At 45.9% G+C, this 26241-nt stretch overlaps 1 protein-coding gene across 3 annotated transcripts in view; it reads right to left on the bottom strand.

The window, feature by feature from the left end:
• Bem46 (abhydrolase domain containing 13-like protein Bem46) overlaps window positions 1-26241 on the bottom strand; it is a 58763-nt gene that overhangs the window by 25560 nt on the left and 6962 nt on the right. For all 3 annotated transcript variants that reach the window (XM_077629560.1, XM_077629559.1, XM_077629561.1), the window contains exons 2-6: window positions 22676-22907; window positions 19841-19941; window positions 17685-17938; window positions 10973-11077; window positions 7167-7274 (exon numbers count right to left, since the gene is read on the bottom strand). In XM_077629560.1, the coding sequence (XP_077485686.1) occupies window positions 7167-7274; window positions 10973-11077; window positions 17685-17938; window positions 19841-19941; window positions 22676-22907 (800 nt within the window). The remainder of the gene's footprint in view (window positions 1-7166; window positions 7275-10972; window positions 11078-17684; window positions 17939-19840; window positions 19942-22675; window positions 22908-26241) is intronic.

The following is a 26241-nucleotide window of genomic DNA, read 5'->3' as shown; positions in this document are numbered from 1 at the left end:
AATTGACCATGGCCGACAGCGGCAGGCATTCTGTTAGACAACCGCCAAGCACGCTTGTTGCTACGCCGCCGCCAAGTGATTCAGTCCATTGTGGGCGCAAGTTAGCCCGAATGAAGAGTTTTGTTTAGACACCATTTCCGCAGCCTTTCTGCTCTCCGGAGTACAGTCACCACTTCGTGACAATAGATACATAAAAACATAAACTAAAAAATAGTTTACTGCTATTATTACAACATAATTCTTGCTCCCTTAGTTAACATGCAGTAGGCCTCAGAGATATAAACAATAATGCTGATAAAAAAACTTGTTTGCAACGTTTTTTTATACCTGTGTTTTATAAAAAGTGTTTTATTTATTTCGAACTATGCGTACTGATAACCAAAATTATTCAATTGGATTTGAGACCACAGTATTCGCTTCACACCTAAAAATTTGGTATTCATACAATCCTAACAAATTAGTCTTTACAGGTCACGTTTCGTAGAAAACTTTTGAACGCTGGGAATGTTAAAAAATATTCACTTCAATTTGTACTCAATTTTTAATATTCGGATTCGCTTTGCACACAATATTTTGCTATTCACACAGCACTTTTTACATGACATTTAGGCATTTATACAAGTTTATGAATACAGTAGAACCCCGCTGTTATGTTCCTTACTGCTGTGTTTTCCCGGCTGTTACGTCGTTTTCGTCCGGTCCCGGCATAGCTCCCATAGGATCCAATGTATTGGGTACCCCGCTGTTACGTTGTAGCTGTGAAAACGTTCCCGCATGATACGTCGCAACCTGGCACCCCGAACCAGGCCGGGCAATGCGCGCCAACCACCATTTTGACGAGTCTTGGCCAGGCTTGGCTACAAGACCATGGCCTCCAAGATCACTCCCTTGCACGCGCGTGGGTAATCTCGGAGGCCATAAAAAGCCGCACGCGAGTTGGAGAGATTGCCACTAGATGGCCGCTGCCTTGTCAGCCGAAGCGAGTAAAACCCACGGGCCCGCAGCAATCCAGTCTTTCTTGTTTGTGCGGTTCAACCCATCCGAGTCGTCCGTATCCTTCCGTCAACAGCTACGCTGCCTACGCCTCTTCAGGCCTCGCTAATCCAGTCTTTCTTGTTTGTGCAGTTCAACCCATCCGAGTCGTCCGTGTCCTCCCGTCAACACCTACGCTGCCTATGCCTCGTCAGGCCTCGCTAACACCGCGAGCGATTTGTCGTCCTTTGATGGCGTCACGCAAGCGCAAGGCGCTTTCTCTCAAGGAAAAGCTGGATGTTCTCAACGCAGTCGACAGGCAGCCAGTGCGAAAAAGAGTTGACATCGCCAAAGATCTTGGTCTGCCACCCTCGGCGCTGTTCTCGACGCTTAAGAGCGTCGTCTCGAAGCGTGCCGAGATACAAGGGAATGCCGCGCTCTTCGGCCCGAAAGCTAAGCAGGCTCGTGGCGCCAAGTATGGAAACGTCGACGAGTCGCTTCTTACTTGGTTTAAACAAGCTCGCGCTGCCGGTGTTAACTTCGACGGCAGCATTTTGCGCGAGAAGGCGATGGAAATAGCCGACCGACTGGGCATCAGTGACTTTGCGGCGTCAAATGGCTGGATCGACCGTTTTCGGAAGAGGCACGGCATCGCGTATAAGATGGTATCCGGGGAAGCAGCAAGTGTAAACTTGGAAACAGTCGACGATTGGAAGGCCACACTATCTGCCATAATTGAGGGGTATGAGCCTCGTGACATTTACAATGCCGACGAAACGGGTCTTTTCTTTCGGGCGCAGCCATCCATGTCGTTAAGCCTGAAGGGCGAAGCATGCCACGGAGGCAAATGCAGCAAAGAATGATTGACGGTGCTCCTTTGCTGCAACATGGATGGCTAGGACAAGCTGAAGCCATGAGGACTCATAGCGCACAGAATACACAGGACACAACACAAGCGCTTGTGTTGTGTCCTGTGTATTCTGTGCGCTATGAATCCTCATGCTGATTACCCACTAGCCCGAACCCTGACGCTTCTGAAGCCATGGGCAATCGGAAAATACCGAAATCCACGGTGCTTAAAGAACGCTCGCCTGCTGACATGTCACTATAGAAGCAACAGTCGTGCATGGATGACGGGTTCTTTGTTCGAAGAATTTCTCCGTTACTTCGACAACAAGATGGGCTCCCAGTGCAGGAGTGTTGTCCTTTTTTTTGGACAATTGTGCTGCCCACCCGAGAGACCCGTCGTTTCTTCGGAACGTTAAGCTTGTTTTTTTTCCTGCAAACACTACAAGCCACTTGCAGCCGTTGGATGCCGGCGTCATAAAGAACAGCAGCCTACGATCGTTTCAATACTGGATGCTATGCACTACGTCGCTTCAGCGTGTTCTGCAGTGAGCACGTCAACTGCACAGCACTGCTTCACACGGTGTGGCTTTCGCATGGACGGCGGAAAGGAAACTGCTACGGAAGCTGAAGAGACGGAAGCAGCCTCTCATGATCAAGAGCTGAGTGAAGCTTTGAATGCGCTGGGTGCCACGGGAGTCACGTATGACGACTACGTCGCCGTGGATGCTGCTGTCATGACGTCCGAGTGTCAGAGTATCGCCGAGATCGTTGCAGACTCGGTCGCGAGTGAAGCCTCAGACTGTGATGACGACGAGGAGCATGAGCCGCATGATTCCGGGGAGTTGGCGGACCCGAGCTTTGGAGAAGCAGTCACGGCTCTGGACCTCCTCCGCAAGTACGTCGCACTTCAAAGCGACGCTGAGAGCAATGCGGCTTTCCAGGCCATCGAGAAACGCGTGGTGTTTTCCAGCGAGCGGAAAAAACGGCAATCAACCATTCTCGATTTTTTTTAAGACCTAAGCTCACTTGATGTCGAAATAAATTGTTTCAAGGCAAAGCTGCACTGTTTTCATTAATTTTCGGACCTTTCCTCAATGTTGCGATTTCCCGGCTGTTACGTTTTTTTTCGCGGTCCGGTGAAAAACGTATGAACGGGGTTCCACTGTACTTATTACTTTTTAACATTTTTTTTAGAAGCATTTGTGTAATCTAAGTCTGCATCAGACAAGTAAAATTTCACATATTTTGTTTATACTTGAAATGGATGATGGAACACATCCCTGGTTTCATTTTTATATGTGCTGCATGTTAATGTCACCAATGCATAATTTTGAACAAAAATAAAATGAACACGCAAAAAACATCATTTAAAATTTTTTCTGCCAACTTTCCCTGTCTCTGTTCCTTGTCTTCTGATGCTCAACAGCTTTGCGAATAAGAACCAACAAGCCCAACTTCTGATGTCGGTAAAAGGTTAATGTTGATCAATCTGGAAATACCGTATATTGCCGATTACAAGTCAATCCCCCAACTCTGCAAACCTCCTTAGCAAAAAAAAGCTTGACCCCGAATATAGGTCGGCACTAAATTGCGATGCGGACATAGCTCACCAGTAAGTTCTTCAGAACACAGAGTCATTTTAAGACATTTATTTGTACTAGAATCCCCTCTCACGATTCGTCATCGCTCGCAAGAAGGATGTAGTTGCGGTCACCTGAGCCACTGCTGCTGCTGACCGTCAGAGGCAGTGATGAGATGCCGCACGTGGAAAACATCCCTGAGATGGTTGGCAGTCTATACCAAGCATCGTTTACCCACTGTGCCACTTGGCTAAGAGAAGCGCGCTTCAGTCGCCCAGTTGGAGACTTTGAAGTTGGTGTGCGGGATGCACATCTCCTCCATGACAGCATGTGCCTTCGCTTCAATGTTACTGTAGCAAATACTCAGGCTCTTGCTTCTTTGGTCGTGAACCCAGTCTCGAACCACACCTTCAATGGCAGGGTATCATACAGACTTCGGTCCACAAAAGAAACACCGTTTAGCAGAGCATGCAAACATTTTACTTGTTTGCTTCCTCCAATCCCTCACGCACTTTCCAGACACGTCAAAATTCCACCCTGCTGCAACCTTGTTTTCCGATTCTGCATAGAGGATCACTTGCCGCTTGAAAGCCGCGCATTGTATTGTTGCTGAGCTTGTGGCGGCATGTTGGGGTTTGTCGGGCACACAGATTACGCTCGCCACTGATGGTCGACGACCCGGAGTAAGGTGTCCGGCGCCAACGAAGCAAAACGCAGAATGGCGACAAAGGATGCAAAAAACCCACGAAGACACTTCTGAGAGCATGTGACTTATCGCGTGTTTTGGGACTGGATTGGATCTGAGGCATAGCACTGCCAGTTTTTACGTGGAATGCCCGCAGTTCATCTAGAAAGCGTTGGTTGTATGAAAACAAAAATTTGGGGCACATCTTTAGATAAATTCCTGTTTTTTAAGCGGCCCACTTTTGTATTAAGTCGACAATTATTATAGAATTATGCTTGAATGCACCTGATATTACCTGCCGCTTAAAAAAATTGGAAAATTTAAAATTGATTTTTGGGGAAAGGAAAGGACACAGCCTCACATATCTCTGTGGACACCTGAACCCGCCTAAGGGAAGAGAAAAAGGAAGGAGAGAAAGAAAAAAGGAATAATTTCAACCACCTAGGGATCTTTAAAGTGCACTGACATCACACAGCACATGGGTGCCTTTTTCGTTTTGCCTTCATCGAAACGCGGCCGGGTTTGAGCCCGGGTACTCCGGCTCAGTAGCAGAGCACCCAAGACTCTACTTGTGGCCCTCCACATAGGTCGACTCCAAATATAAATCAACCCCCAAACTTCGGAAGGTCAACTTATATGGCAGTATACGGTAACCATCCATATAACGATTGTTTTCATTAAGAAAATCGTGCAGAAGCAGAGGGATGAAAGAAAAGACAGAGAGAGAATGAGCACTAACAATTCTGATGGCTATCTGACATAAGCCAAACCAAATCACCATTCTTCCGGGAAATGTCTTCTGCACCCGCCCTATCTCCAGACAGTTCGGGCAGTGAGCCCTATGACACGTTTTCCGAAGTTTCAAAGCATTACCGTAGTTACTCGAATGTAACGCGAGCTTTATTTTACCGAAAGTAGAAAGGAAATGTCACCCCCTGCGTTACAATTGAATACTACGTTTAAAAACGATATGAAGGGCACCAAACACACACTATTAAAATCATTTCATGTGTCAAATGTGTGCGTTGATCGTACTGGTCATTCGAAATCACGCACTCCAACATGCCGGTCAACCAGTACACGAACCACAGGTCACAACTACTCGGACAAAGCGGCAACCTAATCGCAAACGCAAAAAAAAAAAAGACGACGCCAGTGAGAACAAGCCAACAAGAGTCGACGCCAGCTAGGGTCACTGGCGCGACAAGAGGGCGCCACCTCTAGGCGAATGCTTGCAACCTGTAGCGAGGCTGTGTGGCCTCCGTGACCGCAAAATGAAACAGCTATCTCCGAAGCACCAAGCGCTCGCAATCGCCGCCAAGACGCCAGCAAAGGACCGAGCGATCCCACCGCCATCTGTCTATTAATCCTTGCAACTGATGCAAAAATGTGGCCACGTGACTAACAGGGAGCAGGGCGTGGAGCAGCGCGCTTTGTTCGCTCTTTCTCGTGTTTGCTGCCAGTGCGTGTAGTTGTGCGAAGGCCTATCCCCATGAAACGGTTGAGTTGTCTTCAAGAGGAATGGCGTCTCACGCGCTCAGTATAGAGCTGGCTTCAAGCACAAGCAGAATGCTTGCTGAGAAAGTGGGAAATTCAGCGGCTGCAAGATGTCTGGACGTCACCGAATCGATCATCAGGGGATGTAGGAAACATCGCGAGGAATTGTTTAACTGCAACAGCCTGCGAAAAGGCTTTCGGGGCCGCTTCCCGCAAGAAAGGCCGCTTCCCGGAGTTGGAGCGTCACCTTGCAGAGTTCATTAGCGAGCAACGTTCCCGACTACTTGGAATAAGCACTGAAATGCTTCAGTGCAAAGCACAAGAGCTTGTGCGGGAGACGGGTTTGACCCAAGACCAGTTTAAGGCATCACAAGGCTGGGTGCAGAAGTTTATGCGAAGGGCCGGGTTCTCCCTTCGACGCACGACTTCTATTTTCCAGAAGCTGCCGGGGGACTTCGAATCAAAACTTCGAGAGTTCCAGCGCTACGTTATCGATCTTCGTCGCTCTACCAACATGCCACTTGGACACATCGGCCGACCAGAGCCACCGTGTATCTGGACATGCCTATGTCCAGAACAGTGCACAAGTCTAGTGAGCATGAAGTTCGCCTTAGAAGCACAGGCAACGAAAAAAATCGGATTACTGTTATGCTGGCATGTTTGGCTGACTCCGCAAGCGCCCTCCATTCATCATTTTTCGCCGGAAGACGATCCCGAAGGAAACTTTTCCGAAAGACGTTATCGTGCGCTGTCACGAAAAAGGTTGGATGGACTCGAATCTTGTCATAGATTGGATTCAAAGCGTGTGGGACCGAAGGCCAGGCGCAATGCTGCATCCGGAAGCAATATTGGTTCTGGACTCTTTCTAAGGTCACCTGACAGCCGGTGTCAAACAAAAGCTACAGCGTGACCGTATGCATCTCGTTGTTATACCGGGTGGCATGACCTCCATTCTCTGGACGTTTGCATGAACAAGCCCTTCAAGGAACGCTTGTGACAATTATACTGGGAGTGGATTGAAAGTGGATCAACAAGACCTGCAGGTAGGCTGAAATGCCCAAGCGCGTCTACCGTTGCCCACTGGGTTTCAGCGGCCTGATACGGGCTGCCTCATGATTTGGGCTACCGCGCATTTAAGAAATGCTCAATTTCAAATGCTCTAGACGGAAGTGAGGACGACCTGCTGTGGGAGGCAGCTAGTGACAAAGAAGAGTCAAGCTGTGGTGATGACAGTAACGGCGACAAGTGCCGTGAGGATGAGGGTGTATAGGAATGCCTGTTTGGCTTGTATTTCAATAAAGTTGTCTTTGACCCTCAGAACTGTGCGGTCCCGGTTCCTCGCGTCAAATTCGGGTTCTTTCGGTTTTTCTCTCGCATGCCCGAAGTCTGCCCTCGCGTTACAAACGTAGTTTTTTTTTCCCCTTTTCACACCTGAAAAGTCGACCCTCGTGCTACAATCGTGGTCGTGTTACATTCGAGTAAATACGGTATTAGTGTGAAGAGGAACATGTTAGTTCCAACTCTGTAGAGGATGCACTTGTGCCATGAAAAGCGACATGGGTGAGGCGGCCACCGAGTCTCACCTCGTTGATGAAGAGCGCCAGGCTGTGGTAGTAGCCGCGGCACTCCCAGGTCTCATTGTGCGTGCCCGACTCAAACGTCACCAGCCTCTTCATGGGGCTCGCACAGCCCTGCACGGGGGAAACATGTCACCCATCAGCACTGGCACTCGGCACACACGTGGACAAGCAGGACCACCAAGCACCACACTATGGAGTGGAACGTTTTTGACCAATTACCATAAACATTCCATCCGGCAAAACTTCCTCCTTATAGGGGCTCTGAAACACTTTCTGAGGAGAGCACACAAACTTTCTCAATCACCGCAGTGTGTTTCCATGCAAATATGCTTCTACACGCAGTCAAGTGCGAAAGTTGGCGAGCCCATTTCGGCTACTTATTCACGCCCTCCTACATCTCCAGCATGTCTCTGTGGCTCTTGGTGACACTCTTTCAGATGTTAGGCAGTTTTCAAGGCTGCAGCCACTAAACTCCACACCCTCTACAGGTGGATTCCTGTGCATGTTGGTGCTGGGCCTGAGGAGGAGCGCCAACCTTTGGATGTGCAAAATGTCACGGCAGGAGAGGGAAAGGCATGAAAACGCTCAAATTACAATTCTGACTACAGGTAACGCAGCTTCTAACAAATGTATTGAAAAAATTCTTGCTGGAAGATATTCGTGCAATCGGGGTGTCCTTAGGCATCCCACACATACCACAACTTCAATGACAGCCCCTTAAAGGAGTTGACTGTGTGGTTGCCTACCACAACACTGATTTCAGCAGCAATTCAACCAGTGCAGCCAGGTATAGCTACAAGCTACTACAGCATATCTTGTTTTCCCACATCACGACCCATTTGAACCTAAAAAACTTACTTTTGAAGACTCTGCATGGATTCCGAAGAACTCGATCATGCCAGTTGCAACATTTTCAATTTGTGACTGACCTTCATCAAAGCCTGCATATGTCGCATTTCACAGATGCCATTTTCATCCACTTTTCAAAAACTTTTGATCGTGTTGCTCACAAACGCTTACTACTGAAGACCCGTGATTTAGTCAGACGATTAAACTACTACATGGATCGAGCAGTTGCTAACCGATTGTTACCAGTCGGTCCAAATAGAGAACTTTATTCCAAAAACAACTGCCGTAGCATCTGGAGTCCTGTAGTGTTCAGAATTCGGGCCCTTACTTTCTTTAGTTTATATAAACGACATAGACATAGCTAATATCACATTATCGATACAGCTTTTTGCAGATGGTTGCGTAATTTATAGACAAATAACTACCCCAATGGGTGGATGTCCCAGCACTTCACTCCAACTTGGAAGAAAAAAAATTACAGGATTGCATCCAAGTCTGCTTAAGAGGGGATATGCCAAAGCTTTCCCTTTTCCTCTTTTTCTCCCTTTGTGTTTATTTATTTATTTTTATGATCTGAAATTCTATTGTTTTTATTTCTTTATATCTAACTATTACTAAAAATTTTGTTTTCTTATATTTTTATTTCTTTTTATTTATGTATTTTATTTTTTATTTAATTTCTGTTTATACTAAGTAAGCCCTCCCACGCATTTACATCATTTTTCATCGAATCAGCCACACAAAACTCACATGCAGAAATTAATTATATAAATCCCTTTAATCAATTAACTAACTGCAATTCATCAACCAAATTTCTCCCATTTCAAGATGTACTCACACATTACCTAACACAATTACACTTTTTCAGATCTATTCATATAGGACGACTGGATCGTGCGAACAAAATTTGCGGACACTTCTTGCTGACGCAACATAAACATAATATGCTTTTGCATTAATAACGGAATTGTGTTCATCATAACTAAAGCTGCAAATGGGCCTAGTTGGTTCATATTTAACTTCATTAGTGCGCTACTCATGGGTACGAACAACACAGGACGCAAGAAACCACACACTCTGTCTTTGTGTGCAGTTTCTTGCGTCCTGTTTTTTTCGTAGCCATGAGTAGTGCACTAATGAAGTTAAAAATGTGTAATGCAAGTAAAACTAAACATGAAGATTCCACTGTGCAGCAGAAATGTCACAAAATAATTACAGATTAACTAATAACGGAAATGATTCTGTGCCATGTATCAATATCTAGGAGTATTTTTCAGTTTTTCAGTGATAACCTAACCTGGGATGCTCACATAGAATACATAAATAACAAAAATTTAAAAATAAATTGGTCTTCTGAAACTCTGTTTACCCCTCATACATTCTGAAACAAGAGGCAAAGCTTACATCATGCTGATCAGGTCTTGTGGCCCGGCGCGCAGTTGTTCGTTTCTTCGGTGTAAAGAATGACAGCCATCTTGAACATTGCCGTGAACGAGCGCCGGTCGCTTACCGGACACGGAGCACAAATGACGACTGGTGAACACTACATTAAAACTAGTGAAATGCGGCCGGGAGCAGTCAAATGTGTCAGAGCCAGAGCAACTACGCGTGAATGGCGTCGGCTCTTCCGTCGGCTTCCAACGCTCCCCGCGCCGCTGCCATTCTGAGTGGGGGTGCCGCCTCGATTGGAACAGCGGCCCTTCCATCAACTATCAGCGCTCCCTTGAGTGCCGAGCGTGCATTTGAAAGTAAAAAGAAACGTGTTGGATGCTTGAGCTTCCAGTAGAACGCGATTGCGTTATCGGGCCGCCGCCGCTTATCAGCAGCCGCAGTCTGCAGCCACGTGTGGGGAGTGTGGGGTGCCAGTTTGATGCTTATCGATAGCCGCCATTGGCAGCCGCCCGCGGGGAGAGGGGATGCCAGTTCTGCACGTTGACATAGCAGCTTCTCAAGGCCAGCACCAAGAGCGATGCGACAGAGCCGCACAGCAAAAATGCAACCACGCTGTAGCATGCCCGATTCCTCGTTTGTCTTGCCTTTACTTATAGTGCCGTGTTTCCGGTTCGATTGTAAGTCGACCCCCTCACTTCGGATTTTCAAATTTCCAAAAATAAGTCGACTTACAATCGTGTAAATACAGTGCCAACCTTAGGGTATAGTACCTTAGGCTAAGGTAGCCACCAATGGCTACCTCTGCCTCACTGAAACTTCTCTGCAGAGCAATGGCTGCAACTGTCTGTGCACTCCTATCGAATAAGAGGAGGAAGCACAAGCTGATGCTCAACGCTGTAGCATTGCACTATTTCATCATCGTCTTGGCATCAGTGGCCAAAGAGAAAAAGGAGGTGCATAACAGAGAACTCAGGCTGAGGGATGGCTCAAGGAGAGTGTAATAAACTCTGCTTCCGGGGTTTGGCAGGCGGCTGGGTACAGGTCCTGTCTCTGCCTATGCTCTACAACACAATGCAAGAACCTGGGGGCCTTCTTAACCACAGAAGAAAATACAACAGCATTTAAGTTGCCTGCTACAGAAGTACCTACAATGAGTGTATAATGTTGTTGTAGCGATTTTCCAACTAAAATTCCGGCAGGAACCAGTTCCACTGCCCTTATATGGTATGCATCAGTCATCACCTTCTAGAATGTTCCGAGTGCCTTCTATTGAATTACCAAATGAGAGTATACTAACACACTAATCCACCTTAACCCATGTTCTGGGGCAAGCCTACTTCCAAAATTTTGGAGGTCCTCAGTTTTTCAAATTTCTTGGTGCCCTATGACTGGTCCACTGGTGGCCACATGGTGTTGACGTCATGACCCTCTCAACCAATCAGAGAAGTTCGTAACAGAGAAGCCAGAAGTTTTTTTTGTCAGGCGACAAGCTAAATGCTATCGCATTAAAACTTAATCTGCCACTAGCCTCTGGCCAAGCTGACCAAGTGCAGTATGGTCCTTCCTACCTGGTAGAGGCGCTGAGTCATGGAGGGTGGGATGAGGGCGTCCGAGAGGCCGCACACAAAGAGAACTGGCACAGTCACCTTGGGCACCTTGTCAATGGACCGGAACTGTGAACGACGAGAGGGCTAATTAAGCAGTACAACCACTACTCCATGTTCACAGACTCCGAGAAATGCACTTGTGGTTCTTATTGGCAACAACCTTCCTGTCATCATCATCATCAGCAGCAGCCCGACTGCAGGACGAAGAAGTGTCCCATGTATCTAAATATTAATCCTTTCCTTCACTAGCTGCGGCCACCTTGTCCTCCTCAGCTCATCCACCTATCTGATGCTCGACATCCCCTGCTACGCTTCTCCTCTCTTGGTATCCACTCAGTTACCTTAAAGGGGGCCTGAAACATCCACTGAGAAGGATACATAAACTCACTCAATCACTGCATTCTCTTGTTGTGAGCATTTGAGCCAAATAATACACTTTTACATGCAGGAGAGAACCCATAATCGGGTGCAAAAGTTGGTGAGCACTTTCCCAGTGACTTTTTCATGCTCGTGCCTTCCTTTCTCAAACGCTCCTGCATATTTCTGTTCAGAGATGGCCATTGATCAGATTCTTTCAGACGCCACACAGCTGCCATGGCTGCAGCCAATAAGCCGCCCCACTCCAGCGGATAAGGAAGTTTCACCTCCTGGTGAATTCCCATGCGCCTCGGCAGCCAGCGGTGGGGCCGAGGGGGTAGGGCCAGCAGAGAAGCACTGACCTTTCAGCATGCCAAAGGTGACAAGAAAAGAGGAAAAGACATCAATACGTAGAAATTTAAATTCTGTTTACAGATAACTCAGCATTTGCAATATGAATTAAAAATTTCTTGCTGGGGGATACACGTGAAGTGGCATCCTTAACACCCCAGGCGTTCCACATTTTTATTTAGAGCCCCTTTCCCAGCTGCTGCTTTATGGGACCATCGGTTGTGTTGCCTTGACATCACATTCCTTGGGCTTGCTCATTCATTTCGCTTGATTTCAAATACAATGTGATTAAATCCTGTTTGTTCCCTGACACACTCTGCTTGTTTCCTATGTCTTAACGTTACACCTTTGATTTTCCTGTCCCAGCTTGCTACATTGTCCTGAATTCAAGGTGAACCATTTTTGTTAACCTCCACGTTTCTGCCTCATAGGCGAGTACCAGTAAGATACAGCCATTTATGATCAGAGAAAACCTGTCATACCCTCCATCCCATTCTTATTCGTTATTTCACTTTAGTCGTCCGGATCTGTGGTCACTGCCTGCGTAGACATATTACCTTAAGAGTTCCATCGCCTAGCTACCAGCCGTAAACTCTGCTCCTTTCCAATATTGTTTAACATTACTTCAGTTTCCTGCATAGAAATTTTCAAATCTGCCGTTCTGCTTTGCCTGTCTAAGTCATTGATCATGCTTTACAATTCGTCCAGAGTTACTTAACAAGGTGATGTCATCAGCAAATTGCAGATTACAGAAGTATCCTCCATTAACTCTTATGCCAGATTCTCTTCAATTGAGACTCCTGAATACCTCCTGTAAGCACGCTGTGAATAGTACCGGATAGATTGTGTCTCCCCACCTGACACCCTTTTCGACCGAGATTTTATTACTTTCTCTATGGAGCACTATGGTGGCTGTGCAGCATTTAGATATTTCCCAGTAAATTTAAGTGTGCCTGATTAAGATCCCGGTTGTGTAATGCCTGCATTAGTTCTGAGGTTTTGACTGCATCATTTTTTTTTTGTAATCTATGAAGGCCGTATATAGGAGCAGTTATATTCTGCGCATTTTAATGTGTAAAATTAAAACCCCCAAGTTGGAAAAAAGCGGCCGCTGGCAGCGTTCTCTGAAGCCTCCGAGAACCACCTGCCATGGTTTCCACTTGTAGGAAGGAGAGGCTGCAAGAGGACTGCCACAGGTACTACCCAGACTGTGGCTAGCACGCAAGGAAGAGGTTGCAACGCTGGCAGAGGAACCCGCAACCTGAGGGTAGCTGCCACGGGAAACACCACATGGGTGGCTATCGTGGAGGGTGAGGAGGAAAATGAGCTGAAAAAAATAGCAGAGCAGTGCGCATGCGCTGGATGCCACTCTTCCGTTGATGTGGTTATGTGCAAGCTTTCCTTGACGGTTTAATGGCACTGTGCGGTGCTTGCCAGAGGGTCTCGTGGAAGCAAGACCTTCAACAAGCGTCGAAGATGTGTGGCTAGCCAAACAGCAACGCATTCGGAGAGCAAGTCAGCAACAGAAGGAAGATCCTACTCTCAAGAGTACCAAAGCACCAAACGCAGAGCTGAAGAAATGCAAGTACCAAGAAAAATAGTACAGTTAAACCCCTTTACATCAGACAAGTACTGGAGAGGCCGCTGACTGATGGCCCTTTGCTTTGTTATAAGAGAGGTCTCTTACGAGCAGTGCTTCGTGTCTTCATTACTTACTGACCTCTCGCTGTGTTAATGGTTACTACCCACGGTACTTTTGTCGAGCGGGAAGCCCTCCTCCGTTTGGGCTCATCTGTATTCTGTGTTAATGATCAACCACACGCTATAAGTTTCAGAAAAGTAGTCTATAGCCTGCTGGCTGCAAAAGTCGCTGCTTACTTTCGTCTTCACAACATACTAATGACAAGAGTCCATATGATTTCCATTGCACTGCAGCCGCACCTGTTGGCAAGAATTTTTTACACTTAGTTTTAGTTTAGTGATAGTGAATTATAAAAATTTATGCCTTCTGTTCAGCATTCCTTTTTTGAGCGAACTCCTTTATGCAAACCAGGCACTAAATTATAATAAAAGGAGCCTTGTAAAGCAACACTGCAGCGCACGATCACATTGATGAGTGCCTGCGGCTGCCGCTGTCTGAGAAGGGATCGTGCTCCTTCCCCTGTCCCCCTTTTTTCGGTTAGCACAGCCGTCACTGCATTCGGAAATGAACTCGCCGCCCGTCCCACAGCAAGTTCTCCAAGATCCCAGTCATAAATTCATCCGGCTTCAAAACAGGCAGCGTGCAACAGCTATCAGCGTGGCACTGAAATTGTGCCAACTACACAGTGGCGCACATTGCAATTTGCTGGTGCAGGCATGTTCGATGGCGCACACAAACCGCTGACTGATGGCCCTTTGCTCAAGCTTCGAGCCTGATTGCGGGAATAGCGCAAGCAGGACTACTGTGCACTCCTGCTGCGTGCTCCAGCCCTTCTCAGTGCAAGCAGACGCTTGTGCCCATACCCCCCCAGTCTTCATGCAGCACTTGCAAATTAATGTGCCCTCATCAATGTTTTTCTTCTAATCAGCTTATTCTATATTATTTCCATGAGTGTCCCAACCTTGACTTCTCCATAGCGCATGGACGTGACCACAGTGAGAGAGCAATGAGAGCAGATTCGCGGAGTGGGGAAGTTCAAATACCTCTTACATAAGCAAAGCTTTTGATCAAAATTCAAAAGTTACTTGTCTGTTATTTCCGAATATCGTCTATACTCTATGTCTGTCACAAAAGGGGTCCGCTTAACGGGAGAGATTGGGCAGCCAACCAGGTGGGTGAAAAATGTCCCTTATTCCTGACTGTCACATCCATGTCTTCTATAACGGGGTTAAAGTACAGCGAAGACTAAGCGTACAATAAAACTGGAAGTAAAGAAGTGTATGTGAGGTGTCATGTAAAGCAAAGGGGAATGAAAGTCTAATGCTATGCATTTGCGTCGGATCGGTGCATCTATCCTCTGAAACTTCAATCACCTAAATGACGGTGAATATGTTATACCATCGAGTATCCTTTACAAAAGCCAGCCCACTCTTTTGGTCGATTGAAGTCTAAGGTTTCTCTGATTCTATCAGCGATTACCTTCCTAAATACCTTGTAACCAATTAACAGTAAGCTGGTTGGTCTGCAAGATTTCAGGTCCTTGATGTCCCTTTTCTTATGGATCAGGATGATGTTAGGACAATGCAGCGAGCTATGGAAAAAAAAATGACAAATGCAACATTAAGAGACCGGAAGCGGACGAAGTAGGTGATGGAACAAACGCGTGTTAATGGCATCCTAGTCGAAATCAAGAGGAAGAAATGGGCTCGGGCAGGGGATGCACTGTGAAGGCAAGATAACCGCTGGTCCTTAAGGGTAACGGAGTAGATTCCAAGAGAAGGCAAGCATAGCAGGAGGCAGCAGAAAGTTAGGTGGGCAGATGAGATCAAGAAGTTTGTAGGGATAGGGTGGGCGCAGCTGGCAAAGGACACGGTTAATTGGAGAGACATGGGAGAGGCCCTGCAGTGGGCACAGTCAGGCTAATGATGATGATGAGCACTCTTCCAGATTCCGATATGGTTGAGGACATGAAACATTGCATATACAGAGTGGCCAGTTTTCCTAACACAACCTCCCCGATGGGATGTCCAATTGCTTCGCACTACTGCTTCTCTCATTATCATCCCGATTATTTCAGCTACTGCAGAGATGTGCGTAGAAATCACTGGATACCTTAACTATGCTATCCATGTTGGTAATGACATTTCCTACCTTGTCTCTTAGCACGCACATCTTTTTCTGCTTATGCCAAGTTTCTTCTTGACCGCTTCTAAGCTACTGCCTTTCTTTAGAGCATGCTCACATGTGTGCCTCACAATTGTCTGATTAGGTGTGCGCCTGTCCCACGCACCTCACGGGACACTCATTGGTGGATCCAGAGGGTAAAATGCTGAGGCAGACATCTATCAAAGCTGAGGCACCAAGAACACCTCCACAAAATCAACTCTCTGGACGTGAAAGGCGTGCACTGGCCAAGCTGAACAAGGCACACTGGCTGCTTCAGCGAAGGTGAAGCAGATTTTTTCTTTTTAACAAGCTGTTTGAGGTACAGACCTGCCTCCTGCAGCATTTTAATACCAGCGTTGGTGGACATCAGAAAAGAAACGAATCCTGCTAACTATCAAGCTGGTTAATCATTTTATGAAACTAATTTCATGAAAATTATCTAAATGCTAATATAGCACAACACCGCTGTTACATTTCTGAAGGTACACACAAAAAAAAACCAACTTAGTAGACAGGAAGTGCGAGCGAGAAAAATGTGCATTGTTGTCTTTTTTTTTTACTTCTAGTAAGGGAAGCATGCTTCTCTGGAATTAGCAAGGTTTTGCGGCTTTTGCAATTGTATTTTGCACGCAGAAAATGCACGTTCCATGCATGCTAAATGTAGGCTGTCAAAATGCGGGCAAAGGGTAAACCCCTATCGCAAAGTGACATTCGCAACACGGCAGACTGGAAAATTGCCACAGTTGCGACACAACAGGCAAGTTTGTATTGCATGGGTTTGTATGGAAGCTTGGACAGGACTGGCTCATGAAAACTTGACAGCCGGAAACACGCAGCACCCCGGGAACGTAACAGCAGGATTCGTCTGCAGTTAACTTGTTACCAATTGTGTTTAGGCACCTGGTTGCAATCAGAGATGATTTGCAGAGTGGCTGTTTGGGCGAGTTAGTATGTCATGATGAAAAGTTTAGCGCTTGCACGTAACGTCTTCTTCATGTTCGTCCTCGTTTGCAAGCGCTAAAAGTTTCAAGAGATTTGCAGCTGGTTGTTAGAAATGGCCGTGCCACTTTTTAGGAAACCAAAACCTAATTACCCTCACCACTGTGGCTCAATAAACTCGGTCTTTGCTTGTGCCTTTCAAACATTGCACACGTGCTGCACTGGCGGCTGATGTCCTCCGATTCCATGGAATCAAACTTGCATTATAATCATAGTCACGTTGTATATGTGCAAATGTGATACTTCCACAAGATACAAACTAAATCAGAAAGACGACAACATAAAATGTGATAACTCAAAATAAATAATTAATATGTAAAGGAACGATAAGAAGGATGGGAGGCATTTCTGAATGATTATTTTAAAAACTAATACTTTGTATTTAAGTTGCCAGATAGCATCCTTAGAGGCATGCCATCAGCAAAAATTGATATAGTAAATATCTGATATAAAAAATATTTTTTTCTGGACCGAGTTACTTTATTATAGAAGGTTTGTGCACTCTCCCTCTGTTATCCAAGAACGAGCCGGAGTCCCTGCTTGGGGCTGAGCTTGGGCATTGATTTCAGGCACTTGCCCACATCATCATACATCTTTGGTGTTTCGATTTCAACCCAGAATATTATTTATCTTCGGCAGCTGACAGCACCATTCTGCAAGATACCTTTTATTCATTACCGTCCTGTCCCAGCCTCATCATGTGAAGCCTCTGCTCTGGAGGAAAAAAAAATGGCCGTGGCTTATCTGTGGCTAAGCCTGGCGTGAAAGCTTAGTGCGCTTAGCATTCCGAACCCTCTCCAGAAAAGCAGCTCGCTGGGCGATATTCGCGGGATGGTCAGACGCCACTTTCCAACAAAATTCAAAGCCTCCCGCTCCCGCGCAACGCTCAGAGAAGACGGCTGGCCTCGCTCTCATGCATGGCCAAGCCCGCACTGTGACTAGGCCAGCACGGCACTCCGCTTAGCCAGGCGCGTGGTGAGTGACGTGGTCAGGCAGCGATCCAGCTGCGAAGAGCACATGCACCAAGCCGCCAGCGGTGGCGTTGCCAAGGCTACGGCGCAGCTCAAGTCAAATGAAGGTGAACTGCTGCCCACGGTGAAATTCGCGCTGCTAGGTCAGTAAAGCTTTCGCTTTAGAAGTGCCAATGCCATAGGCTACCTGGTTCTTGTAGCAACAGTCTGGAAGCCACCGCAGCAGCCGCCACCCGAACAGAACACGCGCCATCTCTGGAATGGAGCAGAAAGTGTTCTCCACAATGAGCCCCAGCAGGTGCTGGGCCTGGTCGGGCCGTGAGGCCAAGTCAAGCGCCACGGCACCCCCTAGGGACCGGCCGAACACCAGCAGCCGTGTCTGGTCCAACCCTGGGTGCGACAGCAGGTACTCCAGGCCTGCCTGGGCGTCCAGGTACAGCCCTGCACACCACACCACACCAGCTTTCGATTTTTTTTTTCTTTCTAGGGCTTGCTTCTCCAGCGCGCCTCTACAGCTCCAGAGCCTTCCACATTACCTGGGTGAGCACTAAACACAGTACTCATGAATCTGAATGCTGCAACCGTCCACGCCTTACGTGGACTGAACTCTGTGAGCATTTTTACCAAAATCTATCCCCTCCCAAGCCCTCAATGAGCTGCCCACAACGCATGACCCCGCCATGTCCAAGGAACCCAAACATCTTGCACCTGACCACACCTCCTACACTACTAAGGAGGGAACAGCCACCTGCCGCCTAAAGGGAAGTGAACAGTACATTCTGCTTACAGCTGGTGAAAAGGGCTTGGCTGCACAATCACAAACTCTTGTGTCTGATGGCTATACTGGCATTGAACAGCCGCCTCCACTGAGGGAAGGATGCGCGAACGCAATAGCCAAATCCTTTATGGCTGACCTGCTAAGTGACAGCACCCATCCAGCTGATAGCGGGAACAGTGTCTGGCCACACATCCTTCCACACATGCAGAGCACAATTTGGGACCAACACTGCACTTTTCAGAAGGTCCTGCTTAGAGTAAAGCAACACTTTATTATTTTCATTTTCTTGGCTGTTACATTTTCGTGAGCTGGTCACATCCAAGCTCCCACAGAAACCCACGCAGTACTAGACTTGGCCATTACGGCGTAACTGTGGTTGCGTTTCTGCATGCTATGCCACGAACGTAACTTTGCAAAAGTGCTTTGCCCCACAACAGCATTCTGACAGCCCACTTTAAGCCTGTCTCACATGCAGGCGAAAACGCTCGTGATTTCTGTCGCCGCGGCGCAAATACCGGTTTCAGGCGGTGGCAGCGGCTTGAGCAGCCAGAGCAACGAGGTTCCAAAAAGTTGGCAATTTTTCGCCACGATGTGCTGCACGATTCACCCAGTCACTTGCATGTGAAACAGCCTTCGGAACGGTGACGCCACAATGGCCAAAGCGGGACTCTTAGCAGCACTTGGCTGCCACCATGTTCAGGGGCTTCCAGTGTACTGCACCCACACTGACACCGAGTAGTACATTCACGGGTGGCGTCAATTTTGCTGCGGCTGCTGTAGCAGTTCTATCTCCGTTGCGACATGACGGCGAATGACTGAAGGTGTGAAAACGAAACTCTGCCGCCATGGCAAACACCACACGGACAGCGCTGTATGAAGTGCAGTTGTGCAGGTTGGCTCCCAAGGCATGTTTCCATCATCCATATTTGCCTTGTCGCCTGTAGCTTCAAACCGCACTTCTTAGAGGAGAATGTCTGTCAGATTAAACCGGCTGCTGCAGAAATGGTGCAGAAATGTGCGCGCCTCTACCTGCAACCTCCCTCTTATTGCTGCTTCTCTTCCACCAACAACTGCTCAGGTAGACTGAGATCCATTGCAGGGCACTTAGAACATTCTGTGCATGCGAACGACTGTAAAAAGCACAAAGCTTGCACAAACTCCAGCGAAGCATGCTGCCCGCAACAGAAGTAAAAAAAACAAAAGCAGACAACAATGTACATTTTTTTTTCACTCGCGCTTTCCGGTTAACATGTTTCTATGCTGGTTCATTTTTTTTCTCCACAGTCCCACAGAAAAACGTAGCAGCGAGATTCTATTGTACTCATAAGTAATTTCCCCAGGTACATGAAAGAAATATGGCTGTGAAAGAACTCTCTGTCAGATAACATAACATAGCCAAAAAATTCATCCCCACGTAGAACTTGAACCAGGGACCACACCGAAAATGTTTCCCTACCAACCAATTGGCGAGAAAGCCTGGTCAGCTTTAGGTGACCAAGTGAGCACCCCAGACAGATGTATTATGTCAGGGCAGCCCCAAAATGAAAAAAGTAAAGCTGGCTTACCTTCCTCGCTGGGCGTGCCCTCACTGCGGCCGTAGCCCCGGTACTCAAGCAGCAGAATGTTGCACCCACACCGGTGGAACAGACCCCCGACGTTGGGAAGCCTACATACCACAATTACGCCCACAACCACTGCCATCAGTCTCCTGCCTCGAAATGGAAACACAACCATCACAGCACTTGCACCCAATGACCCAATCGTGTTAGCACAAGTGCCCTCCTCCACACAAGTCCTGTTCATTTCAAAAACAGCCGTTCTATTAACACAACCTTGTAAGCCCACCTCTCTTGTAAGGGCCTCACTCAAGCTGCTAAATCAATACACAGCCTAGTACGGTGGAAGCCTTCCTGCAGGTGAATCCAGCACACAATCAACTCCGGTTCAAAACAAACAAGCTAACCCATTCTTGTGGCTAACCAAACAGCAAGCACAAAAGAACACACCCTAGAATACACACTGCTGTGTAGTCTGATATACGTCTTACTGTCCTTGTTACCAGTGTGCTGCTTACCTGCACAGAACGAACCACTACAACCTAGCCAACCTTGCAGTTTCCACAAACAGGTCGGCCTTGACAGCCCACGAGACTACAGCAGTGGCCTCTGCACCAGAGACAATGGTGTTTCCCCTCCATGCCACCACTGTTTTGTCTCTGGCCCACATTATCCTCCGAGTCCTCAGAGGACCAAACTGCCGCAAGTGCTGAGCAAGTGACTCATAAGGCGCAACCAGCTCATGTGGCACCACAGAGTACAGGAAGACCACAATGCTCATAGCATACCGCTTTTTGAGAATTTTAGCACAATCTCTAATGACATAATTTAGCAGTTTGCTGCATGCAGAAAATAACTACCGCTGAGAGGACACTAACCTCACTTGCCAATTTATCAGCGCTTAGACAAACATATGCTTTACAAACAATCAAGAGATAATTGGATAATAACTTTCTCACGGACTACACTTGGCTGCCCTGTTGAACTATTCACGTCACAGCAAAACAGATACAGAATGTTGATAAAGCAACATTAATTTTTCTCATGTCATTTCTTCTCACGCAAATGTACTTTTTTTTTCTCAATTCTAGCAACTGTGCTTTCAGTATCTGAAGCTATGTTTGTTTGGTGTAAACCATCGTGGCCTAGTAGTCTGGGCGTCCGCTTCGGTTGCAGGACGTGGTTGGTTCAAAACCCGTGGCTGGACACTCATCAGTAATATTGGGTACAAGCGACCTTAGGCCTGGTCTCTTGCTTCCACAAGGGCATGCGCTTGGAGGAGGTTTCATGAACCTTGCCGCACCTTTTGGGGGCAAAACAATTTCGAACACATCAGCCTGCAAAGGTCGTTGGTTCGTGTCAGCGCATTTACACGGGGTTCGCACAGTGAACTGAGGAATTCAAGCTTCTACCCAGAGTATCTCCACAGACATGCAATTTCAAGTGGTGCTCATGTTTACTGCCTCTGTGTTATGTTGTAATCTTGAAGATTGCACACGACACAACAATATATATTAAATATACAATGTTAGCAGCTGTACTCTGTATTATCTACTGTCCCTGTTGAAAATGTGAAAAATTCTCTTATTGGAAAGCCATGGGGCTTGAGCACCGTCAAGTGAATTAGCAGGACTTTTTGTCTCGGGTCCCTCATTCTTTGTGGAAATGAAAATGAACTTCAAACTAATATCAAGTAAACTTTTAAACGATTACTATCAGTCTCCTTATTTAGTGAGAGGCATGTAGCCCACCATAAGTAATATCCGTGTCAGTTTTTAAAATTTCAAAAACACAGTTACCCTCGGCACTGTGGCCCAGAAAATTTTTGCTATTTCGATGAGTTACACGGGTTACGATGAGTAGACGGGTTACATTACCTGCAAGATTCTTCAAAGTGCATGTATTATGGCACAATGTAGACAGAATTTGTTGGGCCACTGCACCGAGAGTAACCGCGTTTTTGAAATTCTAAAAAAATAACTGAGAATTTTTGCCTAAACTCGACACGTGTGAGAAAGCAGAATTGCACGAACAATAATGACGATGATGAAGAGAGACAATTCTCTGTCTGTGTCCTTGTGCCACAGATGGAATGCACAGTGCAGATGTGTTGTTGTTTAACATGAGGCGTGCAACAAATATCACAAGATACTGCTCAGGATTTACCCATCACAACAGCGCTTTCGCATTAAAGCTGATATGAATATTACTTATGGTGGGCTACAAGTCTCAATACATAAGGAGACCAACAGTAATTGTTGAAAATACTCAATATAATTTAACCAGCTTACTAGTTAGCAAGTCTTAGCTGTATTCAGGTGCACTACAAAAATGACAATGCGATACCGAAAAAAGCATTCTATCCCAAAAAGCCAGGCTTTAAAAATTGCAGAACATCTTAGGTGAAACATCCAGTATAATGCTAGAACCGAGTTATTTGGAGAGATATGTGAGGCGTTTTTCCTGAAGTGGGCGTAGTCACGTCGTCACTGATGATGATGATAATGATGATGTAGTGGCGCACTAAAATGCGGCAGTGCACAGTAGTTCATTTGGCATCCAACCTCCTGTGTTCCTCAGTGACCCTTGCGACGAGTGACTTGCCACTTTTTTACACACAGGCCAGGTAACCCGTGCTCTAGTGACGCATTTGATTCCATGACGCATAATGTTCCTCCATTGAAGGAGGAGATTAGGAAGCCTGCCAGAATAAGGGAGCTACAGCTGATACAAGACCGGGTGAATTGGAGGGGTAATTAAAAAGGCCTTTGTCCTGCTGTGAGGCTGATGATGACGATGATGATCGCCATATTTGAACTATGATGATGAGGGCGAGAGTGTCACCTGTGTCCAATGTTGCCCGCATTCCCGTGCAGGTAGAGAAGGGTGGGCGCCTGACTGAACAGCTCGGGCGGCTGCTTTATGAGCCAGGCATGCAGCGTGATGCCGTCGCGCGTCTTCAGCTGTAGGCTCTCTGCAGGCAGGCCCAGCATGCCTGGCGATGGCACATACAGCCGTGAATGCGCTGGCTGCTCCGGGTGGTAAAGCAGCCAGTCCCCAACCTGGTACACCAGCCCTGACACACAACAGCAGTGGTGGCGCAGAATCAGCATGAAACTTTAAAGGTCACCACATTCTGCGTTCTAAAAGGGATGCTAATAAAATTTTGGCACAATATTTGTTCTTAATAAAAAATAAATTCTACAGCTCTTTGTGGATATGCTGATATTTATTTGTTTGGTTTGTGTAGTTCAAGATCTTGAAGCGACACCTGGCCTTCTTTAATACGCACTCACACTGCACAGCACACGGGTGTTCTTGCATTTCACCTAAATAGAAATACAGTCACCATGACCTGGATCAAACCAGCTACCACGGGATCAGCAGCTGAATGCCAAAGCCACTGAGCCAAAGTAGTGGATAAGTTGTTTTAACACGAAAGCATTAGATGGCTCATTGATATGAAAACCCAGCATCCCAAAAAAGTGGTGGCTTTCTCGCGACTGGTCGAAACAGTACGACGTCATTGAAAGAGGGAAAGCATGAAATGTTAGCCAGTAAAGGCCAGTACCACTACTTAAAAATGCATCATCTACAATGGAATAGAACAGAGGTGGAATAGAATTGGAATGCTTTCGCATTACTCGCACCAACTTCCTTAAGTGCCTCAGGTAATTTTTTCATTCAGCAGCAAAAGATGCGTTTACTGCTGAGAAAATTGCATTAACAAAATTTTCCCGCTACTACATTAAAACCTGTGAGTTTTGACACTGAAAAAGGCCTCCGTGATCCCCATTTTCAAGTGAACGGAAGCGTAGCCTAGCCTCAGGGATCCGCGCAATAAAAACTGTATCATCACACGACAGTTTATTTATGAAATCAGCGAGTGGTGACGAAGCAATGTTTGCTATGTTATAAAAGCTCCATTTTCAATGTGAATAACATCTTTTTCTTTAGAAGGCAGTAATCTACCCTTAAAGCTCAATTTCAGTTTGTCCTCTGTGCCACTTCAAGAACGATGCGGCTTTTGGAGGAGAAATTAATTTTTTTTGCTTAACGCAATGAAATTTGCTTAAATACAAAATTTCACTCAAGTACCTCAAGTAGTTCTAACATTGTATATTTCTATAAGCTACATTGCCAAACAAAAGTTGCAGAAAGAATTGCATGACAAAAATGCATGGTAGGAGCCTGCAATCACTCCTAAGTTTTACTCAAGGCAGCAATGGCTGATGCCGTGACATTATCCAAATATTGTTAGCAGCTTGATATTTTTATGCTCAGAATCTATAAGCACGTTTGCATAATGCACTCATTATTGTCATGTACACTTAGTGACGAAATAAAAAAATGATAAAGTAATTACAAATATAGGAACGTCACTGCATAAAAAATTGATCAAGGAACAAAATGCAACAAACTGCATGAAAATTCGTAAAGCAGTTGCTATGCTGCTGCAAACAGGGCAGTAAGGTCAAAAACACTCTTGAGAAAATTGGCATTTTCAACAAGCTTTCAGCGAGGTTTGTGGTACTTAAGGTCACAAAACGTTGTTTTTTTTAAAGTCACTTCTGGGCCATTTCCAGGAAAAATACTTCGCGATGTGATTAAAAAGACCTTACAGATATGAAATCAGGTGTTTTCAAAATTCAATTACTTTTAGATTTTCCCGATTTTAATGCTGCGTCCTTCCTTAAGAAGTACCATCTTGAAATGCATCTTCAAAGGGGACAAATTAAAGTTTGCCTGTAGGAATAAGTTATTTCCTTGTAAACAAAAATACGTTACTCACACTGAAAACAGAACTTTTATAACTTAGAAAATGCCGACATACGAATTACTGATGTTGCCAACGCCGGCTTATTAGTGTGTCTTCCCAGTCTTTATGCTACGGATCTCTGAGGCTGGGCCATGCGGCCATTCTCTTCTGCACGGCACTCATGGAGTTCGCATCGTTGTTGACTGGGCAAGTTTGAGCTGCGTGCAAGGAAAACGAAGGTACAATTTTTAAAGCTCTTTTTCTCAACAATAATGGCCTTTTGCCACTGGAAAAATGGCCACAAGGTTTGAAAGAGCGACACAAGCCATTTTTACCAGCAAAAAGAATTCGACTTGTTCTCAGAGCCCCTTGCAACGTATGAGGCCACTTTGAAAACTCAATATTTTTCAGAAAATAAAAAATCAATCTTTAAAAAGCCATTGCACCAAAATACCCAATCATTTGTGAATGAACTGCAGCAAAACTATGTTTCTAATTAACACAGTTTTAAAAATACAGCCAAAGTTGTAACCACCTGTACGTCTCTCAAAAACAAGTTTTACGCCAAAATAACTAGCTAATTTTTGCAGCAGCAGACCTAGGAGTACATACTGATAGTGAAGTCAACTTTGAGGCTCATGTTAATTATTTAACGCGCTCGATTTTTCAGACTTTGGGCACAGTCACGTGCTTAATTAAGCAATTTGAATCTAAAGACTGTTTTCTCATGCTCCACAAGTCACTTGTTCTGCCAAAATTGGAATTCTCAAGTGTTGTATGGAATCCTTTGACATCTGTAGAGCACGCAATGATTGAACGCGTACAAAGGCGATTGGTCCGTACCTTATACAACTGATATATGGGGAGGCGATACTACTTTGATTATGATCGATTACTGTCTACAGTGAATTTTGTTCCACTGTCAACAAGGCGTTAACTTCATGGTGGTGCATTCTTACAGAAATGCTTGCAAGGATTAATAAATTGCCCTGATCTAACCTCTGCACTTAAATTGACAGTGCTCAGGCAAAATGCAAGAAGCCATCGGTTGTTTCATGCTGACAACCACAGATGTCTCCGTCCATCACTACGCATTCAATACATGTTTAATACATCTGAATTGTTCAAAAATGCATTTGTGGACATTTTTGCCTTTCACAGTTTTAATATGCACGATCTAGAGACCTTGTGCTTTCAGGACTACCTTATTTTACCTACATGCTGTTCACGCTTGAAATGTTGTGACATGATTGAATATACAATGGTGCACCAAACCCCAGGTAGGAATGCTGTTTGTGGGCAACTAACGTAGGCAAAAAAATAAATAAATAGTTCTTTATTTTTCAGATCAGAATAGCAATAATTATTTCTTACTATCTGTGTCCACTTTTGTTTGTATGTAATATTATACTAAAACACTCACAAAAGCGACACAATGCATTTGGAACACATTGGATGGTTATGTTAGCCTACGAACAATCAAGTTTGTGAGATACTGTGTCATTTCAACAACGGCAACTTGGGAACACATTTTGAAGCACGTCGGGATGAAACTTGGTCTCCACACACAAAGCTTGCCTGACAGCTGACAAACAGCGTATCTGGAAATCTTCCTTATGGTGGATTTTAACCATCCTTGACATTTGTTTAT

Source organism: Amblyomma americanum, chromosome 7 (genome assembly GCF_052857255.1).
Source record: "Amblyomma americanum isolate KBUSLIRL-KWMA chromosome 7, ASM5285725v1, whole genome shotgun sequence".
In the NCBI taxonomy this organism is placed as follows: Eukaryota; Metazoa; Arthropoda; class Arachnida; order Ixodida; family Ixodidae; genus Amblyomma; species Amblyomma americanum.
The sequence above is the reverse complement of the archived record's forward strand: the minus strand, read 5'-3'. Positions and strand labels throughout refer to the sequence as shown.